Source organism: Oncorhynchus nerka, linkage group LG2 (assembly GCF_034236695.1).
Source record: "Oncorhynchus nerka isolate Pitt River linkage group LG2, Oner_Uvic_2.0, whole genome shotgun sequence".
Taxonomy (NCBI): Eukaryota; Metazoa; Chordata; class Actinopteri; order Salmoniformes; family Salmonidae; genus Oncorhynchus; species Oncorhynchus nerka.
Window position 1 is genome coordinate 69,801,098 of NC_088397.1, and position 24,794 is coordinate 69,825,891.

General features: G+C 41.8%; 1 protein-coding gene and 1 pseudogene across 1 annotated transcript in view; one reads left to right on the top strand and one right to left on the bottom strand.

Annotated features, from left to right (window-relative positions):
• Positions 1-7,859: 7,859 nt before the first annotated feature.
• Positions 7,860-11,844, top strand: LOC115131551 (G-protein coupled receptor 182-like; annotated as a pseudogene).
• Positions 11,845-12,891: 1,047 nt separating this feature from the next.
• The window catches only part of LOC115140943 (arf-GAP with GTPase, ANK repeat and PH domain-containing protein 1-like), a 28,258-nt gene continuing 16,355 nt past the window's right edge, over positions 12,892-24,794 (bottom strand). The window contains exons 12-18 of the mRNA XM_029679468.2: positions 21,568-21,690; positions 21,274-21,411; positions 20,164-20,315; positions 19,900-19,990; positions 19,302-19,524; positions 18,661-19,000; positions 12,892-16,819 (exon numbers count right to left, since the gene is read on the bottom strand). Of these exons, the coding sequence (XP_029535328.1) occupies positions 16,562-16,819; positions 18,661-19,000; positions 19,302-19,524; positions 19,900-19,990; positions 20,164-20,315; positions 21,274-21,411; positions 21,568-21,690 (1,325 nt within the window). The 3' untranslated portion in view covers positions 12,892-16,561. The remainder of the gene's footprint in view (positions 16,820-18,660; positions 19,001-19,301; positions 19,525-19,899; positions 19,991-20,163; positions 20,316-21,273; positions 21,412-21,567; positions 21,691-24,794) is intronic.

Genomic DNA, 24,794 nt, shown 5'->3' on the forward strand with positions numbered 1-24,794 from the left:
GAGAGAATGCTAAGAGTGTGCAAAGCTGTCATCAAGGCAAAGGGTGGCTACTTTGAAGAATCTAAAATATTTGTTGATTGGTTTAACACTTTTCTGGTTACTACATGATTCCATATGTGTTATTTCATAGTTTTGATGTCTTCAATATTATTATATAGAAAATAGTCAAAATAAAGAAAAACCCTTGAATGAGTAGGTGTGTCCAAACTTTTGACTGGTACTGTATATACATTAAAAGCTGATGTATTATTTAATTCACAGTATGTATTTTTTAAATAATAATTTTACATTTTATTTAAGGTTTTTGTTTTTGTATTGGGCATGACAAAACATTTTATTTTGTACTGTACCCACTGAACATGATATTTTATTGTATGTAATTATTTATGTTGACCATTTTTAATACATAAGTAAATGTGATATTTTATCATTGACAGTCTCTGAGTGGAAGCACACTAAAAGCAAGCTGATGTTGATGGGTAAATATGCAAGTCTCAGATGTCTGCTGAAGATGACCTGCTTTATAATATAAGTTTGAGAGGTTCCATGTGAGCCTCATAACTGCATTCGGTCTACAGTTCAACAAAAACCTGTCTGTGACTGAAAATAACCTTGCTATGGTTGTAGTGGCTGGGCTGTGTGCCCTTAATCCAGAAATATTTCTCATATGACCAGACTCTCAGAGTTGGTATGCTCTTCAAAGTTTTTTTTTAAAAAGGGGAAAAAAATGTACCATCCAAAAACACAATCTGGGACTTATAATAAAGACACAGAATACACAGGTTCTCCAAACAACAGACAGGAATAATAAATCAATTAGTTGGCTTGTACAACTTTATATATAGATGGACACAGTATACACATACACACAAACAAAGACTGTTTTGTTCCATTTCCACAAATTGAATTAGGAAGGATGACCTGAACTCATTTACAGTGCATTCAGAAAGTATTCAGACCCTTTGACTTTTTTCACATTTTGTTTGGTTGCAGCCTTATTCTAAAATTGATTAAGTCACTTTTCCCCTCATCACTCTACACACAATTACCCATAATGACAAAGCAAAAACAGGTTTGTAGACATTTTTGCAAAACAGGATGCACCTGAGCTCAATTTTGAGTCTCATAGCAAAGGGTCTGAATACTTATGTAAATGTGATATTTAAGTTTATTTTATACATTTGCAAAAAAGAATCGAAAAACCTGTTTTCGCTTTGACATTATGGGGTATTGTGTGTAGATTGAGGAAAAAATGATTTAATACATTTTAGAATAAGGCTGTAACGTAACAAAATGTGGAAAAAGTTAAGGGGTCAGAATACTTTCCGAATGCACCGTAACTCTACTCCATTTGTCCAGAATAAGGTTAAAATTACAATTAAATTGCAATACAAATTTGAATATTAGAGAGGTGGGAACATGTACAGTCTCATTGGTGTCATTTAAGTCCTATTCTAGCCTTTAAGATAATAATATATCCTAGGTCGGCAACAATATGGAACAATTGATAGTAATATACAAATCTAAGGGAATTTAATGAGACGTTAATTGTTTTGCTGCTCTTGTTGTGGGCGGAGCGCTAGCGCATACATTATCGCACACCTGTTGTACTAGGCTGGACACAAGACACTGGGCAAATGATGCCAGATGTTGGCGAGTTTTTTTGATGTCATCTGAGGTTGTTTTTCTATTGGGTCAACAGGGTCAAACACTTAAATAAGAAGGCAAAGGGAGTGCAGCAAACCGGTGCACCAAGGTGAATTAATGTAAACAAAATAGTGTTGCAACCCATTCAGATTATTGTTTACTTAAACGGCGCAATGACTTCTCCGGGTGCCAACTCGAGCCCTTTGAGTATCCTGGCTCCCAAAACGAAGACAAAGAAGAAACATTTTGTACAGCAGAAAGTGGAGGTGTTCCAATCCAGGGACCCTGTTCTAAGTGTCCTTATGTGGGGAGTCAATCACTCGGTACGTCAATGAAATTCATGTTTTTGTTGATATTATTATTGTGTGTGTGTTCTAACAGTGTCCACTGTCTGCAGATTAATGACCTGGTCCAGGTGCCTGTCCATGTCATGCTTCTTCCTGATGACTTCAAAGCCAATACCAAAATCAAAGTCAACAACCATCTCTTCAACAAGTACTGTAGCCTACTCACTGCATTCAATGTTTGTCAAAGAGTAACTCTTAAGTGGAGAGTAAGTTAATCATCATGTAATCTGATTATAAATTCCCTTCTTGACTCGTTCTGTTTTATTCAAACCTGTTGTATCTCCCCACAAACCAATTTGCTACTAATTGAATATTAAAAGATAGATAAACCTATGTACAGTTGAAGTCGTAAGTTTACATACACCTTAGCCAAATACATTTAAACTCAGTTTTTCACAATTCCTGACATTTAATCCTAGTAGCAATTCCCTGTTTTAGGTAATTTAGGATTATCACTTAATTTTAAGAATGTGAAATGTCAGAATAATAGTAGAGAGAATGATTTATTTCAGCTTTTATTTCTTTCATCACATTCCCAGTGGGTCAGAAGTTTACATACTCAATTAGTATTTGGTAGCATTGCCTTTAAAATGTTTAACTTGGGTCAAACGTCTCGGGTAACCTTCCACAAGCTTCCCACAATAAGTTGGGTGAATTTTGGCCCATTCCTCCTGACAGAACTGGTGTAACTGAGTCAGGTTTGTAGGCCTCCTTGCTCGCACACGCTTTTTCAGTTCTGCCCACAAATGTTCTATAGGCTTGAGGTCAGGGCTTTGTGATGGCCACTCCAATACCTTGACTTTGTTGTCCTTAAGCCATTTTGCCACAACTTTGGAAGTATGCTTGGCGTCATTGTCCATTTGGAAGACCCATTTGCCACAAAGCTTTAACTTCCTGATTGAGGTCTTGAGATGTTGCTTCAATATATCCACATAATTTTGCTTTCCTCATGATGCTATCTATTTTGTGAAGTGCACCAGTCCCTCCTGCAGCAAAGCACCCCCACAACATGATGGTGCCATCCTCGTGCTTCACGGTTGTGATGGTGTTCTTCTGCTTGCAAGTCTCCCCCTTTTTCTTCCAAACATAATGATGGTCAGTGTGGCCAAACAGTTCTATTTTTGTTTCATCAGACCAGAGGACATTTCTCCAAAACATACGATCTTTGTCCCCACGTGCAGTTGCAAACCGTAGTCTGGCTTTTTTATGGTGGTTTTGGAGCAGTGGCTTCTTCCTTGCTGAGCGGCATTTCAGGTTATATCGATATATGACTCGTTTTACTGTTGATATAGATACTTTTGTACCTGTTTCCTCCAGAATCTTCACAAGGTCCTTTGCTGTGTTTCTGGGATTGATTTGCACTTTTCGCACCACAGTATGTTCATCTCTAGGAGACAGAATGCTTCTCTTTCCTGAGCGGTATGACGGCTGTGTGGTCCCATGGTGTTTATAATTGTGTACTATTGTTTGTACAGATGAACGTAGTACCTTCAGGCGTTTGTAAATTGCTCCCAAGGATGAACCAGACTTGTGGTGGTCAACAATTTTTTTCTGAGGTCTTGGCTGATTTCTTTTGATTTTCCCATAATATCAAGCAAAGAGGCACTGAGTTTGAAAGTAGGTCTTGAAATACATCCACAGGTACACCTTCAATTGACTCAAATTATGTCAATTAGCCTGTCAGAAGCTTCTAAAGCCATGACATCATTTTCTGGAATATTCCAAGCTGTAGAAAGGCACAGTCAACTTAGTGTATGTAAACTTCTGACCAACTGGAATTGTGATACAGTGAATTATAAGTGAAATAATCTGTCTGTAAACAATTGTTGGACAAATGAGTTGTGTCATGTACAAAGTAGATGTCCTAATCGAGTTGCCAAAACTATAGGTTGTTAACAAGACATTTGTGGAGTGGTTGAAAAACGAGTTTTAATGACTCCAACCTAAGTGTATGTAAACTTCCGACTTCAACTTTATACATGGGACGGGACAAGACAAATAGACGTCCCACTGCTACACCATCTTGTAAATCAAGATGCCGTTATTGCACAAGATGAATATCACCAGGTCTGAATATCACCAGGTAACAACACTGAGTCTGGTTCTCATCTGGCACCCTTTTCCCTTTATTGCACAACTGTGCCACCGTGAGATTGCATAGCTGGTTCTGGAGACTGGAGAGCTGCAGGATGTTTAAGCTTTTGTTTGAACTAAGCATTAATACAGCGGATTCAATTTGTGATACCTTGATTATTTCAAGCAAGTGTGTTAGTGCTTAAGTGGAACAAAAGCCTGCACACCCTGTACAGTAGTTGACAACAAGAAATCTCATAAAGATGCAGGATCACACTTAAATTAAATAACAGCATGCCCCCCCAGCACATAGTGATGTGTCACGGCTGCTGCCTCAGTTCCTGGCCATGTACCGGGTGACTGTGGAGAGTGAGGACACCTACCTCATTGTTATGAGAAACATGTTCAGCTGCAGACTTGACGTCCACAGAAAGTACGACCTCAAGGTATCAATCAATCGATCAATTTCATTATTTTATAAAGCCCTTTTTACATCAGTAGTTGTTACAGAGACCTATACACTCGCTCTGACCAATCATGTTTAGGTTGTTTTGAGTGCAACCACATTTGTTTGTTTTTTCAACTCTAACTTAACGTTTTCTAGGATGTTTAAAGCTGTTGATATGAGGTCTGATAGTGGTTTGGACTCAAAATAATGTGGTTATATTGTGATTATGCTCTCACACAGACAGACCACTAGAGAGAACTCTGGTTTCCTTACCCATTCTGTCCACAGTTGTTTTGCTCAGTTCCACCATAGATGGAATTACTGGCAGGTTTGTCGAAAATAGAGTCAGATTGTTTGAAGTCGTTTTGAGCCGTTGCTAACAGAATCGGTTCTTTTGTCAGGGGTCCCTGGTGTCCCGTGAAGCGAGTTTCAAAGAGAAGGTAAGATCAGAGAAAAATCTCCAAATTATTTATTTATTTTCAAGAGTTAGTGAGATTTTTCACTTTTAGTACATCAACTTACATTTCAGACAACTTGCCATCCTGCCTGTTACTTGAGCTTGAATGACTATAGTCTTTGATACAATGAGATAATAAAAAGCTGGCACCATGCACAGTGCCTTCAGAAAGTATTCATACCCCTTGACTTTTTCCACATTTTGTTCTGTTACAGCCTGAATTTAAAATTGATTAATTTTAGATTTTGTGTCATTAACCTACACACAATACCACATAATGTCAGTGGATTTATGTTCAGACATTTTTACACATTCATTAAAAATGAAAAGCTGAAATGTCTTGAGTCAATAAGTATTCAACCCCTATGTTATGACAATCCTAAATAAGTTGAGGAGTAAAAATGTGCTTAACAAGTCACATAATAAGTTGCATGGTCTGTGTGAAATAATAGTGTTTAAAATCATTTTTTAATGACTACTTCATCATCTGAAAGGTCCCTCAGTCGAGCAGTGAATTTCAAGCACAGATTCCAACCACGAAGACCAGGGAAGTTTTCCATTGCCTCGCAAAGGGCACCTATTGGTAGATGAGTAAAAAAAAAAATTAAAGCAGACATTGCATACCCCTTTTAGCATGGTGAAGTTATTACTTACATTTTGGTTGGTGTATCAATAGAATCAGTCACTACAAAGATACACGCATCGTTCCTAACTCAGTTGCTGGAGAGGAAGGGAACCGCTCAAGGATTTCACCAGGAAACCAATGGTTACTTTAAAACAGTTACAGAGTTCAAAGACTTCGATAGGAGAAAACTGAGGATGGATCAATAACATTGTAGTTTCACAATAGTAACCTAAATGACAAAGTAAAAAGAAGGAAGCCTGTACAGAATAAAAACATCCCAAAACATGTGTCCTGTTTGCAATAAGGAACTAAAGTAAAACTGCAAAAAATGTGGCAAAGAAATTAACTTTGTCTTGAATACGAAGTGTTATGTTTTGGGCAACTCCGACACTTCACTGAATACCACTCTTCATATTTTCAAGCACTATAAGTACACAAGGTGAGACCCAAATGCAAACACAGGAGGCAAATGGTAGAGCTCCAATATATATTTGACCTTGTTTTAGGTTATTGTCCTGCTGAAAGGTAATTTTGTCATTTAAATTGGTTCTCTTGTTCACTTGCTCCCTCTCCCCTCTCTTTCATCATGTTGTCAGATTAGAGTTGCCAACGTGCAAAGATGTTGACTTCAGGAATAACAGGTTTATGTGAGTGAGGAGAAGGAGAGGATCATGGACAAGCTCAACAGAGACGTGGAGGTGAGGGTCAGAGACAGGGCACAGCATCAGTAGCACAGCAGCACATAATGCATAAGTGTTTATGCACATTATGCATAACCACTGATGATGTAAAAATTACTTTATAAATACATTTGATTGATTATTGTTTTCAAGATGTCTTCCCTATCTGAACATTTTTCATCATTGTTGGTTTATCAGTATCTGTACATGTTTTATTTGTGTGATTCCTAGTCTGGAGCAGAAATCTCCACCGTTCACCCTGAGCAGTACGCCAAGAGGTTCCATGAGTTCATTGCTGAGATCTTTGCGTAGCTCATCAGAACACAGCTACAGAACCATAGCTGGCTCAATATGAAAACACTCCTTATTTTACTACCTTGTTGTTACAATTCCTTAACTGACAAGTACTTTCGTATAGAGATAAAATATACCGTTTATAAAAGAGCTATTTATTTAATTGTATCCATCAATGAGTTTAAAAAGACTCTTAGTACTAACTTTGTCACCTGTGGAACACAGAGAAACATGATCATCATCAGGTGCCTCGAGTTCTGGATTTTTGGAATTTTGGAGACCAATCAGTCCTATTCTCTGTTGAAGTCTGACAACAGGGTATGTTTTAATGGCTTCTATAGCATTGTCTTTATGGCATGCTCTTCCAGCTGATTCTCCGACCAGATGGAGGCACAAAAGGACAGAGTGGCTATTTTATGGACACACACTGGACTGGTATTTTAGAAAGACTGATTTAAAATCCTACTTCACTTGGACTTCCTTGCTTAAATCAAAACACATGGTGAAGAAATGCCTCTCCTCCAAAAAAATGTTATCACTGATGTATCTTAATATTTTTTTCGCAAATGTATTCAATGTTTGTTAAATCTATGTTTTAGTTGATATCTATTAAATTGTCTGTGTAACATTTTCAGAAGTTGTGGCTCTATCCCATAAATTCAGATTTCCTTGTAGGCCTACAGTAAAAGTTACAGTATTCCCAAAGTTCTCTAGAGGGAAATAGGTGTCCTGACCATCTCTAAGGGATGTCATGAACATGTTAATGCCTTCCAGCAAACCACCAAATCCCACACAGCAGGCAGTCACAGTGCAATCTGATTAACTGAAAATAGAACGTTCTGAGAACCATATGTTTCTTAGAGCTTGGTGAGAGCGTGGTTGACTTCTGATTATTTTATTCTGGGAATGGTGCAATATACCCAGCTAGCAAAAAACATTGAGAACCATGTGTCTCTTAGGTGGGAATTTCAGTACTTAAACATAATGTTTCCTACAGGTTTCCTCATGGTTCTATTTAAATTAATGTTTTCAAATTGTTCAGAGAACGTTAAGAAACAACATTCTTCTGTGCGAATTTCATTACTTCAGCATAATGTTTTCTACAGGTTTCCTCATGGTTCTATTTGTTTGTCCCCAATGTTTGTACCCTGTTTTGTGCTGCTACCATGTTGTGCTGCTGCCATGTTGTGTTGCTACCATATTGTTATCATGTTGTCACTGCACTACGGCTCTCGTAGTTGTTGGTAATCAGGCTTACCACTGTTGGGTCGTCAGCAAACTTGCAGTCATGGGTGAGCACGGAGTACAGGAGGGGACTGAGCAAGTACCCCCGTGGGGCCCCCGTGTTGAGGATCAGATTTGCGGAGGTGCTGTTACCTACCTTCACCACCTGGGGTTGGCCTGTCAGGAAGTCCAGGACTCAGTTGCACAGGGTGGAGTTCACACTCAGGGCTTAGTGATGAACAAAAGATGAACAAAATAAGTAGGTATGGGGAACAATGGCAATTGCTGAGTGGACACAGAGAGGTACACAGTTGTTGTAAAAGGCACTATTTTCTAAGAAATAGCCTGAAACAAATCCAAGACAGATATGATCTAGGTCTGTGTGACCTGAGAGAGATATGGAATGGGAAGAAAATGAACTGTGCTCCTTTGTCACGTTCGGCGTAAAGAGGAGACCAAGGCGCAGCGTGATATGAATACATGTTATATATTTTAATAAAGACGGACACTAAACAAACTACAAAAACTACAAAACGAACGTGAAGCTATACTATAAATGTGCATACACAGGCAACTAGACATAGACAATAACCCACAAAATACCCAAAGAGGTTGGCTGCCTAAATATGGTTCCCAATCAGAGACAACGATAAACACCTGCCTCTAATTGAGAACCAATCTAGGCAACCATAGACATATATAAACACCTAGATGATAAACAACCCCATAAACCTACAAAACCCCTAGACAGTACAAAAACGCATACATCACCCATGTCACACCCTGACCTAACCAAAACAATAAAGAAAACAAAGAATACTCTGGTGTCTATCATTGTGCAAGCTTTACTGTAACTTATGCATTCTGTAAAACTGTGACACAATTTAGTGGATATCAATGTTTAGGTGGCAACAATATTTCAGGGGTTATAGAAGACAACAATAGAAGACAGCAGTATTTGGGTATGGCAAAATAGCCTAACATGTTAGTGCTTTCAGAAAGTATTCATACCCCTTGACTTATTCCATATTTTGTTTTGTTACAGCCTGAATTCAAAATGGATTAAATATATATAACCTATCTACACACAACACCCCATAAAGAAATGCTTGCTAATTTATTGAAAATGAAATACAGAAATATCTCATTTACATAAGTATTCACACACCTGAATCAATACATGTTAGAACCACCTTTGGCAGCCATGACAGCTGTGAGTCTTTCTGGGTCTTGAAGAGCTTTAATAATAACTTAATTTTAGCCCCTTTAGTTACATCATAATAATGAACTCAGGGAGGCTCATGAAATTCTTGTCTTTTTTCTTTTTGGAGGCTTCTGTCTTCTGTCTTGTGTATATCTCCCCTCTATGTTGGTCTCCTGTCCTGTCCTCTCCTCTCTTGTCTTCTCCTCTCATGCTCCAGCGTGGATACAGTATCTTGTCCTCTCATCTAACTGGTGGGTTGGGGGGAGTGGGCGTGGAGTGTACTTTAACTGTGAGACTTGTGTCTGTACCAGCACAGTGGTCATTGAGGAACATACAGAGCAAGGGCACAGAGGCTGAAAGTCTGCTCTATGCTCTGGGACAGTGCTCAGTAAGCCAGGGCTTTGATCTCTCTCAGCCGTATGTATCCTGCTCTGCTCTCTCGCTCCTCATCTTGTCCTCTCATCGCTGCTCTCTGCTGCTCAAGGTGTGGAGTCTTCTCTTCCCTTCATCAAATTGTAATTATTTCGCCTCTATGGCCTATTTATTGCCTTACCTCCCTAATCTTCTACATTTGCACACATTGTACATAGATTTTTATTTTGTGTTACTGACTGTACGTTTGTTAATGTGTCACTCTCTGTTGTTGTTTTTGTCACACTGCTTTGCTTTATCTTGGCCAGGTCGCAGTTGTAAATGATAACTTGTTCTCAACTGTCCTACCTGGTTAAATAAAGGTTAAATAAAATAAACATCTTGCAGGCATCCTAAATGGCACCCTATTCCCTACATAGTGCATTAATTCTTACTAGAGCCCAAGCTATGGTTAAAAGTAATGAACTATGTAGTGAATAGAGTCCAATCTTAGCTTTTCAGTCAGTAGAACAAGGACTACTGGTACAGCAACTGCACCATCCGCAACCGTAGGGCTCTCCAGAGGGGGTTACCGGTCTGTACAATGCATCACCAGGGGCACACTGCCTGCCCTCCAGGACACCTACAGCACCCAATGTCACAGGAAGGCCATCATCAAGGACATCAACCATCCGAGCCACTGCCTGTTCACCCCGCTATCATCTAGAAGGCGAGGTCAGTACAGGTGCATCAAAGCTGGGACCGAGAGACTGAAAAACAGCTTCTATCGCAAGGCCATCAGACTGTTAAATAGCCATCACTAGCCGGCTACCACCCGGTTACTCAACCCTGCACCTTAGAGGCTGCTGCCCTATATACATAGACATGGAATCACTGGTCACTTTAATAATGTAAAAATACTGCTTTAATAATTTCATATGTATATACTGTATCCTATTCTAATGTATTTTAGTCAATGCCACTCCAGCATTGCTCGTCCTAATATTTATATATTTCTTAATTCCATTATTTTACTTTTAGATTTGTGAATATTGTTGTGAATTGTTAGATATTATTGCACTGTTGGAGCTAGGAACACAAGCATTTCGCTACACCCGCAATAACATCCGCTAAATATGTGTATGTGACCAATAACATTTGATTTGATTACTTATTTCTCATGCAGGCCCTTTCCGTATGGTCTGATAATTCTCCAGACAAACGAAGACAACTACACAGACCAGGACAACACCTCGCAGCGCATGGCGCTCTTCCTGCTCTACCTGCTGCTCTTCGTGGCCGGCCTGACGCTCAACGCCCTGGTGGTGTGGGTCAACTGGCGCCTGGTCAGCAGCTGCAACGGCGTGCTCTTCTGTGTGCTCAATGTAAGCGTGTCAGACCTGCTGATTATAGTGGTGGTGCCCTTATCCATCCTAGGCCATGTTGGAGAACGTGTGGTTGTGGGGACACTTCTTGTGCCGCTTCACCTTCCTCGTTTGTGTCAACAACTTCTACAGCAGCTCCTTCTTCCATGGTCTACATGATGGTGGAGCACGACCTGGCCGTGGTGTGCACCGGCTACACGAACTTGGGGCCCCAAGCAGACAGGCTCAGGGGGTTCCTCTGGGTCCTGTCCGTGGTTCTAGGCCTGCTTGATAACGCAAATAATATATATAGGACACCACTCCTTGACATGTTTTTATTGCTGCACAAACGTTTTGGGTATGAGCCCTTCTTCAGAGTGCAAGGCAATGACAATCAATGTCAACTGAACAATACCACAGAGGTGGGCATAATTATAAATTCACAGTCTGTATTGGCCCAATAAAGAGATCCCAGCAAAGAGAGCTGTGGTGGTAACATGACAAACTAGTAAAGATACTGTATATAGACACACAATGCAAATACATTATGATGTCATTACCTGCTGGATAACGCCCATGTGACGCTGCTGGAGTGGGACAAGCTGGGCTGCTACATCTATCAGCGCAACTTTGTGGACTGGTATGCTGCCCACACCTTCCTCTATCTGATCTTCCAGTTCCTGGGCCCGGCGGCCATCATCATGACCTTTAACATGCAAACTCTGCAGGCGGTGTGGACCAGCCCTGAGGGGCTGGTTCAAGGGAAGGAGCAGGGGGAGCTGTGGCTGGTTCATCTGTACTCCCTATTGTTTGTGCTGTGCTGGCTGCCCTTCCACATTGTCTTGCCGCTGCTGCTGGTGAACTAGATGAACCCGAGGGTGCTGAGCTACCAGACGGTGGTCCAGGCCCTGTCACTGTTCCACTGCCTGGCCAACCCCATCCTCTACAACTTCCTCAGCAGGAGTTTCTATGGCAACCTCATCACCAACTTGGCTCGCCACCTGCCAGGGGAAGAGACGAGAATTGTGTGTTTTGGATCATTACGTCAACGCAGGGGTAAAGGGAGGACGGCGGCCAATGAGAAGGCAAAGGAGTTGAGTGACGCCTGCAACAGCCAATCAGATGTGTAGTCTTAACCCATTGTTGCGCCGTAACAAAACTAATGTGGTGGAATTTCCCTTTGCCATGCTTAATGTCTCCCTCAATAAAGTGCATGATGGAATAAGCTAGCGGTTACTTTCTTTTCCTCTGTCACGCACTTCCTGTTTCGTGTTGCTGTAATGAAGGGTCCCCCAGTGGCATAACATTTCCAGGAAGGGAATATCGTCCATGTCCTGTGTCCATAAACACTGATGTCGAGGAATGCAGAGACTGGCTTAAGCACAGATCAAGTGAGTGGTGACTAATTCTACATTTTGTAAAGCTTGATTTGATTGTTGTAAGAATTACCTGTAAATTAATATTATAATTAGCTCATTAGTATTTTATTCAGAATGCTTTTTTTATACCACAAAGTTTTTTCTCGCGATGTTTCATTGTAAAATCTTAAAACCTACTGCTATAATCTCTTCAATAACACTATATTAACAAGCTACTAAACATTAGCAATAAACCAGATTCAGGATATGGATATATCAAATATCCAATTACTGTTCTCCTTACTCTGAAATGTTTGGTTGGTTATGGATCACAACTTTCATGTCTTCTTCAGTTACTAACCTCAAAATGAATGTCATGCTGCCTGTATATTCTTGTCACATTCACAAGAAAAAACAGACGACAACTTAACTGTCAATAGTTTTGGTACAGGCCAGGTTGTCACTACCTGGCAATGCTGACATCTTGCTGCTCTGAGGAATCAGGGGTATGTCCCCTAGTAGTAGTGCTATTTGAGACGCAACCAGGATTCATTAGCAGGTTTCTGTGGCTTGGCCTGAGCTGACACTACAGAATTCTTGAATGATATCGTCTGCCTTCTCATGTCTCCTCACAATCTACAGTACATGCTGCCTCCCCATGGCCGACACTGGAAATGAGTGTTTCAGGTTCATTTACCACACACACACACACACACACAACCTTGCATAGCAAAACACTATACATGTAGAGACAGATCCATGCCTGAGTTTTGTTTAACCCTCCGAGTCAATTCATTCTAATGACAAAATACCCAGAAACATATTATGAACATTTTATTCTGTTGCTTTGTTGTATGGTGTTGTTTTCTATTTCCTTCTTTTTTTAAGCAGATAAAAGTTTCACATTAAAATATGAAATACCCCCAAATCTATAAATAAAACACCACAAGTTGGACAGTAATTGTATTGACAGCTAACTTGAATGAGCCATGAATCATGTACATGAGTAGAAAAACACTGCAAATAAAAAAGAGAAGCTTACACTATTTACAGACACATTTTCAGTTCAAAAACGACTAGCGGTATGATCACACTACAGTAGATTTGTAAGTCCCAATATTCAAGCAACATGGTCCTTGTGTTGTTATTATAATAGTCTCTAATGTGGCCACTAGCAAAACATTCTCAGCACAAGGCCAATGATTTCTCTTACTAATGATCATTTTGTACAGTTGCGATGATAATCGAGAATGACGTCTGCGACTTTTGGCTTTGAAACCCTTTTTCTTTTGGAGGTGTGGCAGTTCACCAAAACATTACCAATAATTGCAATACATTCAATCAAACTGAAGGCATTTCATTTGTTTCACACTAAAACGGCGTCTGGCAGCAACACTGTTCAGCTAAAATAGGACATAGAGCAACTGCACTAGTCGGTCTCTCTCTCTCTCTATTCTTCGATATGACTACACAGTAAATCCATGTTTCTCATTTCTGAAACACACATTACAAGTCTCCATCTTGGAACTCAAAGTGATGTCATGGACATACAGTCATGTGAAAAAGTAAGTACACTCCCTGGAAAGTGGTCTTTTGTTGTACATATTTGGACAGATGGATGTGTAATCTTCACTTCACCACAATTGACAGATAAAGGAAACCTAATTTAACAAATGACACTGAAAGATCATACTTTGTAATAATTTATTCATCAAAAAATGTACAGAAATGCAATTCCATAGTGCGGAAAAAAACAAGTACACCCCTAGCTTCAATAGCTGGTGTTGCCCCCTTTAGATGAAATAACTTAATGTAGCCGTTTCTTGTAACTGTCTATCAGTCTCTTACATCGACAGGGAGGAATTTCTGCCAACTCTTCTTTACAGTACTACTTCAACTGTCATGTTCGAGGGCTTTCTTGCAAGCACGGCCAGCTTCAAGTTCCCCCACAGCATTTCGACAGGATGCTGTGGGGGAATTCCATAACCCTTCATTTCTTATTTTTGAGCCATTCTGTTATAGCTTTGCTTGTGTGTTTTGGATCATTGTCCTGTTGCAAGATGCATGTTCGGTTCAGCTTCAGCTTTTTGGCATTTGGCCTCACATTCTCCTCAAGAATCATCTGGTACAATATGGAATTCGTGGTTGAATGATGGCAAGTTGGCCAGGCCCTGAGGCAGCAAAGCAGCCCCAAACCATAATGCCACCGCCTCCATGCTTTACGGTTGGTATGAGGTTCTTCTGTTCAAAGGCAGTGTTCCGTTTTCCGCAAACATGGCGTCTGGCAATGCGGCCAAACAACTCCACCTTTGACTCATCTGTCCAGAGCACATTGTTCCAGTAGTTTTGGTCTTCACCCAGATGTTGTCTGGAAAATGTCAGCCGTGTCTTCATATTATTTTTTGAGAGCAGCGGCTTCTTCCTTCCTGACCTCCCATATAGGCCAAGTTTGTGCAGTCTCTTTCTGACTGTTAACTCATGCACTTATACATTGATTGTGGCAAAAGAGGTTTGTAGATCCCTTGATGTTACCCCGGGGTTCTTAGAGACTTCTATGAGCATCTTTCGGTCAGCTCTTGGGCTAATTTTGGTGGGACGATCTGTCCTAGGTAGATTGCCAATGGTCATTTGTAGATGAGCCGTCAGACAGTGGAATGATGTACTTCAAATTGCTTGGAAATTTATTTGTAACCCCTCCCAGACTCATGGGCATCAATAAGCTTTCTTCTGAGGGCCTCAGGTAGGTCTTTTGATCTTGACATGATGTTTTACCAAACACCCAAACCAGTTTCTAATCTTTATGGAAAGCTAGACCCTCCCAATTTACTCTCTAATGATTTTCACCTATGTTGGTGCACTTGGATCTAATTTTAGCCATTTGATGTGATGGTAAAGGTAGGGGTGTACTCACTTTTTCTGCTTAAAGAAATTGCATTTTTGTTTATTTTAATTGCATAACATTTTCAAAGTAACATTTTTTTGTGTGATTTGTTCAATTGGATCACCTTTATCAATGAATGTGGTTGGAATTTAGCTCAGATATCCATGTGTCCAAATATGTCAAATTAAAAAAAGACCACTTTCAAGGGAGCGTACTTACTTTTTCACATGACTGTAGATAGCGGACTGCCAAATAAAATGAATCACCAAATCTGTTACAGTTTTGAATCTCTCAACAGCTAAGAGTAACCCATGTGTATTACAAACAAGAACCTACCATACAAACTTCAGAACATACAATAACATTCTTGAACATGAAGTACTTCTCAATATTGATAACTATGACAAGTAAAGTAATAATATCAATTTCATATATGTCTTTCTATACAATTATTATTTTGACCTAAATTCTTAAAATACAAATCCTTTATCTGTCGGACAGTATTTCTTTTGAATTTGACCTCAGCTGAGCATTGTTCAGTAACTGACCGTTTTGTTTGACTGTGGTACAGTGATGAGGTTTAACAGTGGTTATGTTCGTTCCAGCACTGGCAGTTGTTGGTCTTGGCTCCACTGTTTCGTTTCTGCGTGAGTAAGTACAATGCCGTTAAGAGGATTCAATGAGCCCCCTCATACTCATGTTATCATAATGTAGCATCTTCATTGATTTAGCTGCATTTTGAGTTAACCTGCTCCACCTAACCATCGAAGCACAGGAGAAATGTTCATATTGAATTTTAAATTTACATTTTCTGCCGTCGATAACGGAAAGCATCTTCCCGTTTTCATATTGTAGTCTGTTATCATGGGATTCCAAGCACCTAGAGGTACAGTAGGGTGAGAAAAAGCTACAAATCCACTGTCTCACACTGGTAATTCAATTATTGCAGTTCTGTACCTCTGGTTCATTTTCCTCTCCCAGCCCTGTGGTTTGAGAGATGTGATTGGGCATGAACCCAAGTCAGCATACAGGATGGGCCACCATTTCGGCCCCAGCGCTTGTCATTACATTATCCCTTTGTCTTTCTGTCTGTGTTACTAAGGTGCATGGCACGGGTGGTGGTGTAGCAGTAACACACAGGTCAAAGTTCCCACAGAGCGGTGGTGAGGGGAGCCTGGAAGAGTGGATCATCAGCGCCATAGTGGGGACAAGGTAGCCACTGAGTGGAGCAGTCCCTCTCTCACACACACTCATACGCACGCACACACACACACACACACAGAGCCAGGTAAGAGTGAGCTCTGCCTTCTGGCTTTACGGTGGTGACAGTATTAGCTGCTTGTCCATTCAGTCCTTTTGGTCTGTGACTACATCCTGGTGTGACTTCATGGGTTCCTTTTTAGAGGACACTGAGGACACAGCCTCCCCCTTCAACTAGAGCCACCCTGGCATACATATGGTTACAAACACACATGCACCACCCACACAACCTCTCACACGCACACGGGCATTCTAACACACACTGACACATCCACCCACACACATATCCCCCCTCTCTCTTACACACACACACACACACACACACACACGTTTTCTACCCCCCTCACATTAAGACACTGCTCTTCTGGAGCTGCTGCGGCTGAGGCTGCCTGCGCTGCTCTTGCGGGAAAGGCTGGGTGTTGTGGCGACCGAGAGGCTTGGTGTTGTGGCAACAGAAAGGCTTGGTGTTGTGGCAACCGAAGGGGCGGGCTCGTTGGGGCAGCCATACTGCAGGAGGATGTCGGCACACTCCTGACTACCAGCATAACGTGCCAACGTGACGGCCGTCTGCCCCTGGGCGTCCCGACACCTCACATCACTGCCATACTGCGACCAGGTAGAGAGAGAGAGAGAGAGAGAGAGAGAGGAAGGAGGATTAGGGAGAATGAGAGAGGGCAATAAGATTCAGTTGAAATTCGTAGTGAATAAAAAAAACACATGTATAGCTGTTTTTGTTCAAGTGTCACTTCTGTGTGATAGCCACTGTACAGTTGAAGTCGGAAGATGACATACACCTTAGCCAATTACATTTAAACTCAGTTTTTCACAATTCCTGACATTTAATCCTAGTAAGAATTCGGTCAGTTAGGTCAGTTAGGATCACCACTTTATTTTAAGAATGTGAAATGTCAGAATAATAGTAGAGAGATTGAATTATTTGAGTTTTTATTTCTTTCATCACATTCCCAGTGGGTCAGAAGTTTACATACACTCAATTAGTATTTGGTACCATTGCATTTAAATAGTTTAACTTGGGTCAAACGTTTCGGGTAGCCTTCCACAAACTTCCCACAATTAAGTTGGGTGAATTTTGGTCCATTCCTCCTGACAGAGCTGGTGTAACAGAGTCAGGTTTGTAGGCCTCCTTGCTCGCACATGCTTTTTCAGTTCTGCCCACAAATGTTCTATAGGATTGAGGTCAGGGCTTTGTGAAGGCCACTCCAATACCTTGAATTTGTTGTCCTTCAGCCATTTTGCCAAAACTTTGGAAGTATGCTTGGGGTCATTGTCCATTTGCGATCAAGCTTTAACTTCCTGACAACATCTTGAGATGTTGCTTCAATATATCCACATAATTTTGCTTTCATCATGATGCCATCTGTTTTGGGAAGTGCACCAGTCCCTCCTGCAGCAAAGCACCCCCACAACATGATGCTGCCACCCTTGTGCTTCATGGTTGGGATGGTGTTCTTCGGCTTGCAAGCCTCCCCCTTTTTCCTCCAAACATAATGATGGTCATTATGGCCAAACAGTTCTATTTTAGTTTCATCAGGCCAGAGGACATTGCTCCAAAAAGTACGATCTTTGTCCCCATGTGCAGCTGCAAACCGTAGACTGGCTTTTTTTATAGGACTCGTTTTACTGTTGATATAGATACTTTTGTACCCGTTTTCTCCAGCATCTTCACAAAGTCATTTGCTGTTGTTCTGGGATTGATTTGCACTTTTCGCACCGAACTACGTTCATCTCTAGGAGACAGAATGAGTCTCCTTCCTGAGCGGAATAACGGCTGTGTGGTCCCATGGTGTTTATACTTGCGTACTATTGTTTGTACAGATGAATGTGGTACTTTCAGGTGTTTGGAAATTGCTCCCAAGGATGAACCAGAGGTCAACAATTTTTTTTCTGAGGTCTTGGCTAATTTCTTTAGATTTTCCCATGATGTCAAGCAAAGAGGCACTGAGTTTGAAGGTAGGCCTTGAAATACATCCACAGGTACACCTCCAATTGACTCAAATGATGTCAATTATCAGAAGCTTCTAAAGTCATGACATAATTTTCTGGAATTTTTCAAGCTGTTTAAAGGCACAGTCAACTTAGTGTCTGTAAACCTCTGACCCACTGGAATTGTGATACAGTGAATTATAAGTGAACAATCTGTCTGTAAACAATTGTTGGAAAAATGTATTGTGTCATGCACAAAGTAGATGTCCTCATCAACTTGCCAAAACTATAGTTTGTTAACAAGAAATTTGTGGAGTGGTTGAAAAACAAGTTTCAATGACTCCAACCTAAGTGTATGTAAACTTCCGACTTTAACTGCAAGTTATTTCTGCCATTCTTTGACTGTAGTGGAATGATGTCATGATACCTCAAACCGAGAATGGATGAAAGACAAAAAAATGGAAAAGCAGGATGAAGAGATTATAGGAGGGACGCTCTCTCACCCAGACCAGCAGCTGGGTCATGACCACGTCGGCGAGCTGGCAGGCGGCGTGCAGCGCAGAGCAAGGCGGCCGGAGGGAGCCCTCCAGGGGAGGGCTGGGGGAGGCAGCAGGGGGGGGTGGAGAGAGGTGACCCCCTGGGGGAAGGGGGGCATTGATGTCATCCTTGGTGCTATGGGCCAGGAGAAGGAGCAGGCGGGGGAGGTCCCTCTCCATCACGGCCGCCAGCAGACTGGCTGACAGCATGTTGACCTCTAACCCCTGACTGGAGGAGGGCAGGGCCAGCGGAGCCACAAACAACCTCTGCTCGTACTTGGCTCGGATCCATGACTCCCGCTCCTCTCTGGGACCAGAAACAGACACACATGGTGACAGAGACACAAGGACAGTCACAGAGACACGGTTACAAAGGGAACGGAGTGTGTGAATACAGGCAGGTGTATGTAGTCAGACACCTTCACATCTCCTATTTCTACTACTAGCTCTAGCACTTCTATCAACGCAACTGCCTCCTCTTCTACAACAACATCAACAACTACAACTAATACTGCAACTGCAGTCCAGCAAGCTTGCCACTTATTTACACATTAAGTGTCCTATACTCTGTCCCCCAGTGTCTCTCTCCCCTGTCCCCCAGTCCTCACCGTGTGGCGTCGGGCGTGGGTTTTCTGCGGCCCAGCGTACGTCCCTCCCAGATGCTGTTGGCCAGGTGGTTGCCGATGGCACCCAACACCAGGGTGAGTTCTCTGGGCAGGTCGTCCAGGTCCAGAGAGCGGACACGGGACAGGTGGGTGCCCAGGTTCCTGTGGATTCCTGAACACTCAATGCAGATCAGAGCCCCCAGGTTCAGACTGGCCCATGTTGGGTCTGAGAGAGAAGACACAGTTAGGTCTGGGATCAGTCTATATAATAGACTAAAACGTGTACAGTTTTTAGGCTGGGTTGAAACTGCATGCATTGGAGTAACAGAGAGCAAACAGAGATGGGATTAGAGTACCGGTCTTACAGTACAGTTTTATTCTGGGTTGAAACTGCATGAGTAGGATGTATATGGGAGAAAGAGTGGAAGGATATGGAGAACGGAGGGGGTTCCACCCACACTGAAAACCAAGCTCAGTGACATCTGGAAGATGGATGAGGGACCAAGAAAGGAGAAAAAGCAGTAGAGCACGAAAGGAAAGAGAATAGAGAGATATTAAGGGCAGCACAGAGAGATACAACCATCCCTAATAAATTACTTACTAGGTGCTTCACAGTCCACACAGAGACTGTTGCCCTTGGCGTTACGGATAGCCTGCAGTGCCACAGCTTCACTCTGGCTGTTCTTACGAGCCTGGGGAACACACACACAATTAGTCTCTCCTCAGTGACAGCTGGTTTCCAACACAAACACTTTGCCAGACACAGATATTTTCTTGTAGTGTGTGTCTGTGTGTGTGTGCGTGCGTGCATTCATGCGTGTGTGTGTGCATGTGTGCGTATGTGTGTGTTCGTCTGCATCCTTGCCTTGTTCTTGCTGCTCTCACACAGCTGCAGACTGGCCAGGATCTGGCTCTCGATGGCCGTCACCCAGGAGTCCCTCTCCTCCACACTCTGGGCCTCGAAGTGCCACGTCTGGCCCGTGCTCGACACGATCAGAAAGTCAAAGTTATCCTCGTCTGATGACAGAACACATACAGTACACAGACTTGTATTAGAGACAGTCAAATCATGACGTTTTCCCTGACCATGTGACCTGACCAGGAATACAACATTGGTTCCAATCAGGTCACACGGTCAGGATGAACTCATAACAAAGTACCACACTGTGGGTTCAGAGGGTTACGTCCTCCATCACAATGATGATTGGTGGTGGATCTCCAAACGGAACGTACCTGCTAAGTAGACATCGGCATGCATTATTGCATTGCTGTCATGGTGGACAAATGCAGAAGTATGGAGTATATGGAGAGAAGTCTTTTACAGAATGGAGATACAGTAAGTGCTTTGTCTTAGAGACAGACTCGAGAGGCTGCTCAATAAAAGCAGACACTGACAGACAAGTTGACAAACTAAAAAGCAGAGAGTCAGACAGGATGAAAAGCATGGCTGACAGGCACACAGAAACAGACAGACAAACAGGGCTGACAGACAGACAAGAGTTCCTCATTACCTGTCTTGTTTATGTTTCTTAAGCTACCAAAGCTTTTTAGTTTCCACATTTTGCGCTTTGCTACAGGGTATGAGATTAGCAGATCAGACGTCCCAGGGAAGCAGGGAGAGAGAGAGAGAATAAAGGAACACAGGAGGAAATGAGAGGAAGACAAAATAGATAAAAGTGATAAAGGCAGATATTTTGGAGAGAATAAGTAGAAATTCCAGCAGAAGGGCATAGACTGAGTTGAGACTAAGCTTTTTCTTTATACATCTGTTCAGTATTGACCCCTTTCTGATTCACTCCCAGTCTATATGGTGGCAGAATTCAATGTGCAATGTTCAGAGAGAAATGTAATATGCAGAAAATATATGATTATCTGTTATGAGTAGGGAAACATCTGATTTCACATACATTTATATCTGCAATGTTCTGAATGTTTCACCTCACTAAACCATGAATACACTGTGTTGGAAGCTTACCATCTGCTTGGCCAATGGCTACGTCTCCTTTCTGGTTCATGCTCTTCTTCCTGCGATGCTTCTTCCTGTCAACCATTGGGGAGGCTGGGCCTGTATCTTTATAGGAGGAGGGTCTGGACACCCCTTCGATGGCAGAGTCTGCCACAGTCACACAAGCACAGGAAATAAGTTTGTGCCATATGGTATAAAAGTTTTTTTTAAACGAATATCTACAATGACTCAAATAAGATTACACTAGTAAGTAAATTCAAAAGGGACAAAATAATTCACAGAGGACCAGGGTGGCGTACGTACCCATGCTTTGGGGCTTGTTAGAGAGAGTAGAGGGGCAGCGCTGCACCGCTCTGTTCCCCCCAGGAGACAACCCTCCTCCCGCCCCCTCTTCTACGGGCAGGAGGTTACTACCACTACCAGGGACTATGGGGGAGAGAGCATCATATTTCAAAGAGATATTACATAAAGACACTCATGACAATTCAGTGATCAAACCAAATAATGTATAGATATTGTAATGTAGATCACACACAAAAAATGTAAAGTGCTTATTTCTGTTCTATGACATAAGTGAGAGAGATGGATGAAAGAAAGGTGTGAAGAAGAGTAAGTTACAGGGAGAATGAAAAACAGTGAGAGACCAAGACGGCTAGAGCGAGGAGGCTCTAGATTAGGTTCAGAGACGATTGGCTGTCCTTTTGGAGCCTAGGGTGTGCCGAGTAGTCAGACAAAAACAAGTATGGACAATTTTCTGCATGCGATTATGATCAAAGTATTTTTTGTAATTATCGGTGATTGGAAGAAAAAAAACATTTGAGTGCCAGCACACATCTTTCTCATGCTAGTCAGTCATGTGCAAGGTTCTACGTGGTCTGAATAACTCAACTGGCTGGTTGTAAAGAGAAGGGTGGGTTGTACGTTGATCCTGCTGTATTTCTCCGTCCACTCCCTTCATAATTTCACCTAATCAGATTTCCTTCCATGTTTTCGGGCTGATCATTTACAGTGCATTCGGTAAGTATTCAGACGCCTTGACTTTTTCCACATTTTGTTACGTTACAATCTTATTCTAACATGAATTAAATATATGTTTTTTCTCATCAATCTACACACAATAGTCCATAATGACAAATTGAAAACAGATTTGTAGAAATGTTTGAACATTTATTTAAAAAATAAAATACCTTATTCACATTCAGTGGTAAGAAAAAGTATGTGAACCCTTCGGAATTACCTGGATTTCTGCATAAATTGGTCATCAGATGTTATCTGATCTTCATCTAAGTCACAACAATAGACAAACATAGTCTGCTTAAACTAATAACTCACAAATTATTGTATTTCTCTTGTCTATATTGAAATCATCATTTAAACATTCACAGTGTAGGTTGGAAAAAGTATGTGAACCCCTCGGCTAATGACGTCTCCAAAAGCTAATTGGAGTCAGGAGGCAGCTAACCTGGAGTCCAATCAATGAGACGAGATTGGAGATGTTGGTTAGAGCTGCCTTGCCCTATAAAAAAAACTATTCACAAGAAGCATTGCCTGATGTGAACCATGCCTCGAACAAAAGAGATCTCAGAAGACCTAAGATTAAGAATTGTTGACTTGCATAAAGCTGGAAAGGATTACAAAAGTATCTCTAAAAGCCTTGATGTTCATCAGTCCACGGTAAGACAAACTGTCTATAAATGGAGAATGTTCAGCACTGTTGCTACTCTCCCTAGGAGTGGCCGTCCTGCAAAGATGACTGCAAGAGCACAGCGCAGATCTCAATGAGGTTAAGAAGAATCGTAGAGTGTCAGCTAAAGACTTACAGACATCTCTGGAGCATGTTAACATCTCTGTTGACGAGTCCAAGACACGTAAAACATTAAACAACAATGGTGTTCATGGGAGGACACCACGGAAGAAGCCACTGCTGTCTAAAAACAAACATTTCTGCACGTCTGAGGTCTGCAAAAGTGCACCTGGATGTTCCACAGCGTTACTGGCTAAATATTCTGTGGACAGATGAAAGTAAAGTTGAGTTTTTGGGAAGGAACACACAACACTACGTTTGGAGAAGAAAAGGCACAGCACACCAACATCAAAACCTCATCCCAGCTGTAAAGTATGGTGAAGGGAACATCATGGTTTGGGGCTGCTTTTGCCGCCTCAGGGCCTGGACAGTTTGCTATCAGACGGGAAAATGAATTCCTAAGTTTATCAAGACATTTTGCAGGAGAATGTAAGGCTATCTGTCCGCCAATTGAAGCTCAACAGAAGTTGGGTGATGCAACAGGACAACGACCCAAAACACAAAAGTAAATCAACAACAGAATGGGTCAAACAGAAAAATAGTCCTTCTGGAGTGTCCCAGTCAGAGTCCCGAACTCAACCAGACTGAGATGCTATGGCATGACCTCAAGAGAGCAGTTCACACCAGACATCCCAAGAATATTGCTGAACTGAAACAGTTTTGTAAAGAGGAATGGTCCAATATTCCTCCTGACCGCTGTGCAGGTCTGATCCGCAACTACAGAACACTTTTGGTTGAGGTTATTGCTGCCAAACCAGTATTTAATCAAGGGTTCACATACTTTTCCCACCCTGCACTGTGAATGTTTACACGGTGTGTTCAATAAAGACAAACGTATAATTGTTTGTGTGTCATTAGTTTAAGCAGACTGTGTTTGTCTAATTGTTTTGAACTAGATGAAGATCAGATGACATTTTATTACCAATTTATGCAGAAATCCAGGTATTTTCAAAGGGTCGACATACTTTTTCTTGCCACTGTAAGTATTCTGATCCTTTGTTATGAGAATCGAAATTGAGCTCAGGTGCATCCTGTTTCCATTGATCATGACTCCAATCAAGTTTCTACAACTTGATTGGAGTCCACCTGTGGTAAATTCAATTGATTGGACATGATTTGGAAAGCACACACCTGTCTATATAAGGTCCTACAGTTGACAGTGCATGTCAGAGCAAATACCAAGCCATGAGGTCGACGGAATTGTCCGTAGAGCTCCTAGACAGGATTGTGTCGAGGCACAGATCTGGGGAAGGGTACCAAATAATTTCTACAGCATGAAGGTTCCCAAGAATACAGTGGCCTCCATCATTCTTAAATAGGAAAAGTTTGGAATCACCAAGACTCTTCCTAGAGCTGGCCACCCAGCCGAATTGAGCAATCGGGGGGGAAAGGACCTAATGGTCACTCTGACAGGGCTCCAGAGTTCCTCTGTGGAGATGGGAGAAACTTCCAGAAGGGCAACCATCTCTGCAGGACTCCACCAATCAGGCCTTTATGGTAGAGTGGCCAGACGGAAGCCACTCCTCAGTAAAAGGCACATGACAGCCCACTTGGAGTTTGCCAAAAAGGCACCTAAAGACTCAGATCATGAGAAACAAGATTCTCTGGTCTGATGAAACCAGGATTGAACACTTTTGCCTGAATGCCTAGCGTCACATCTGGAGGAAACCTGGCACCATCCCTACGGTGAAGCATGGTGGTGGTAGCATCATGCTGTGGGGATGTT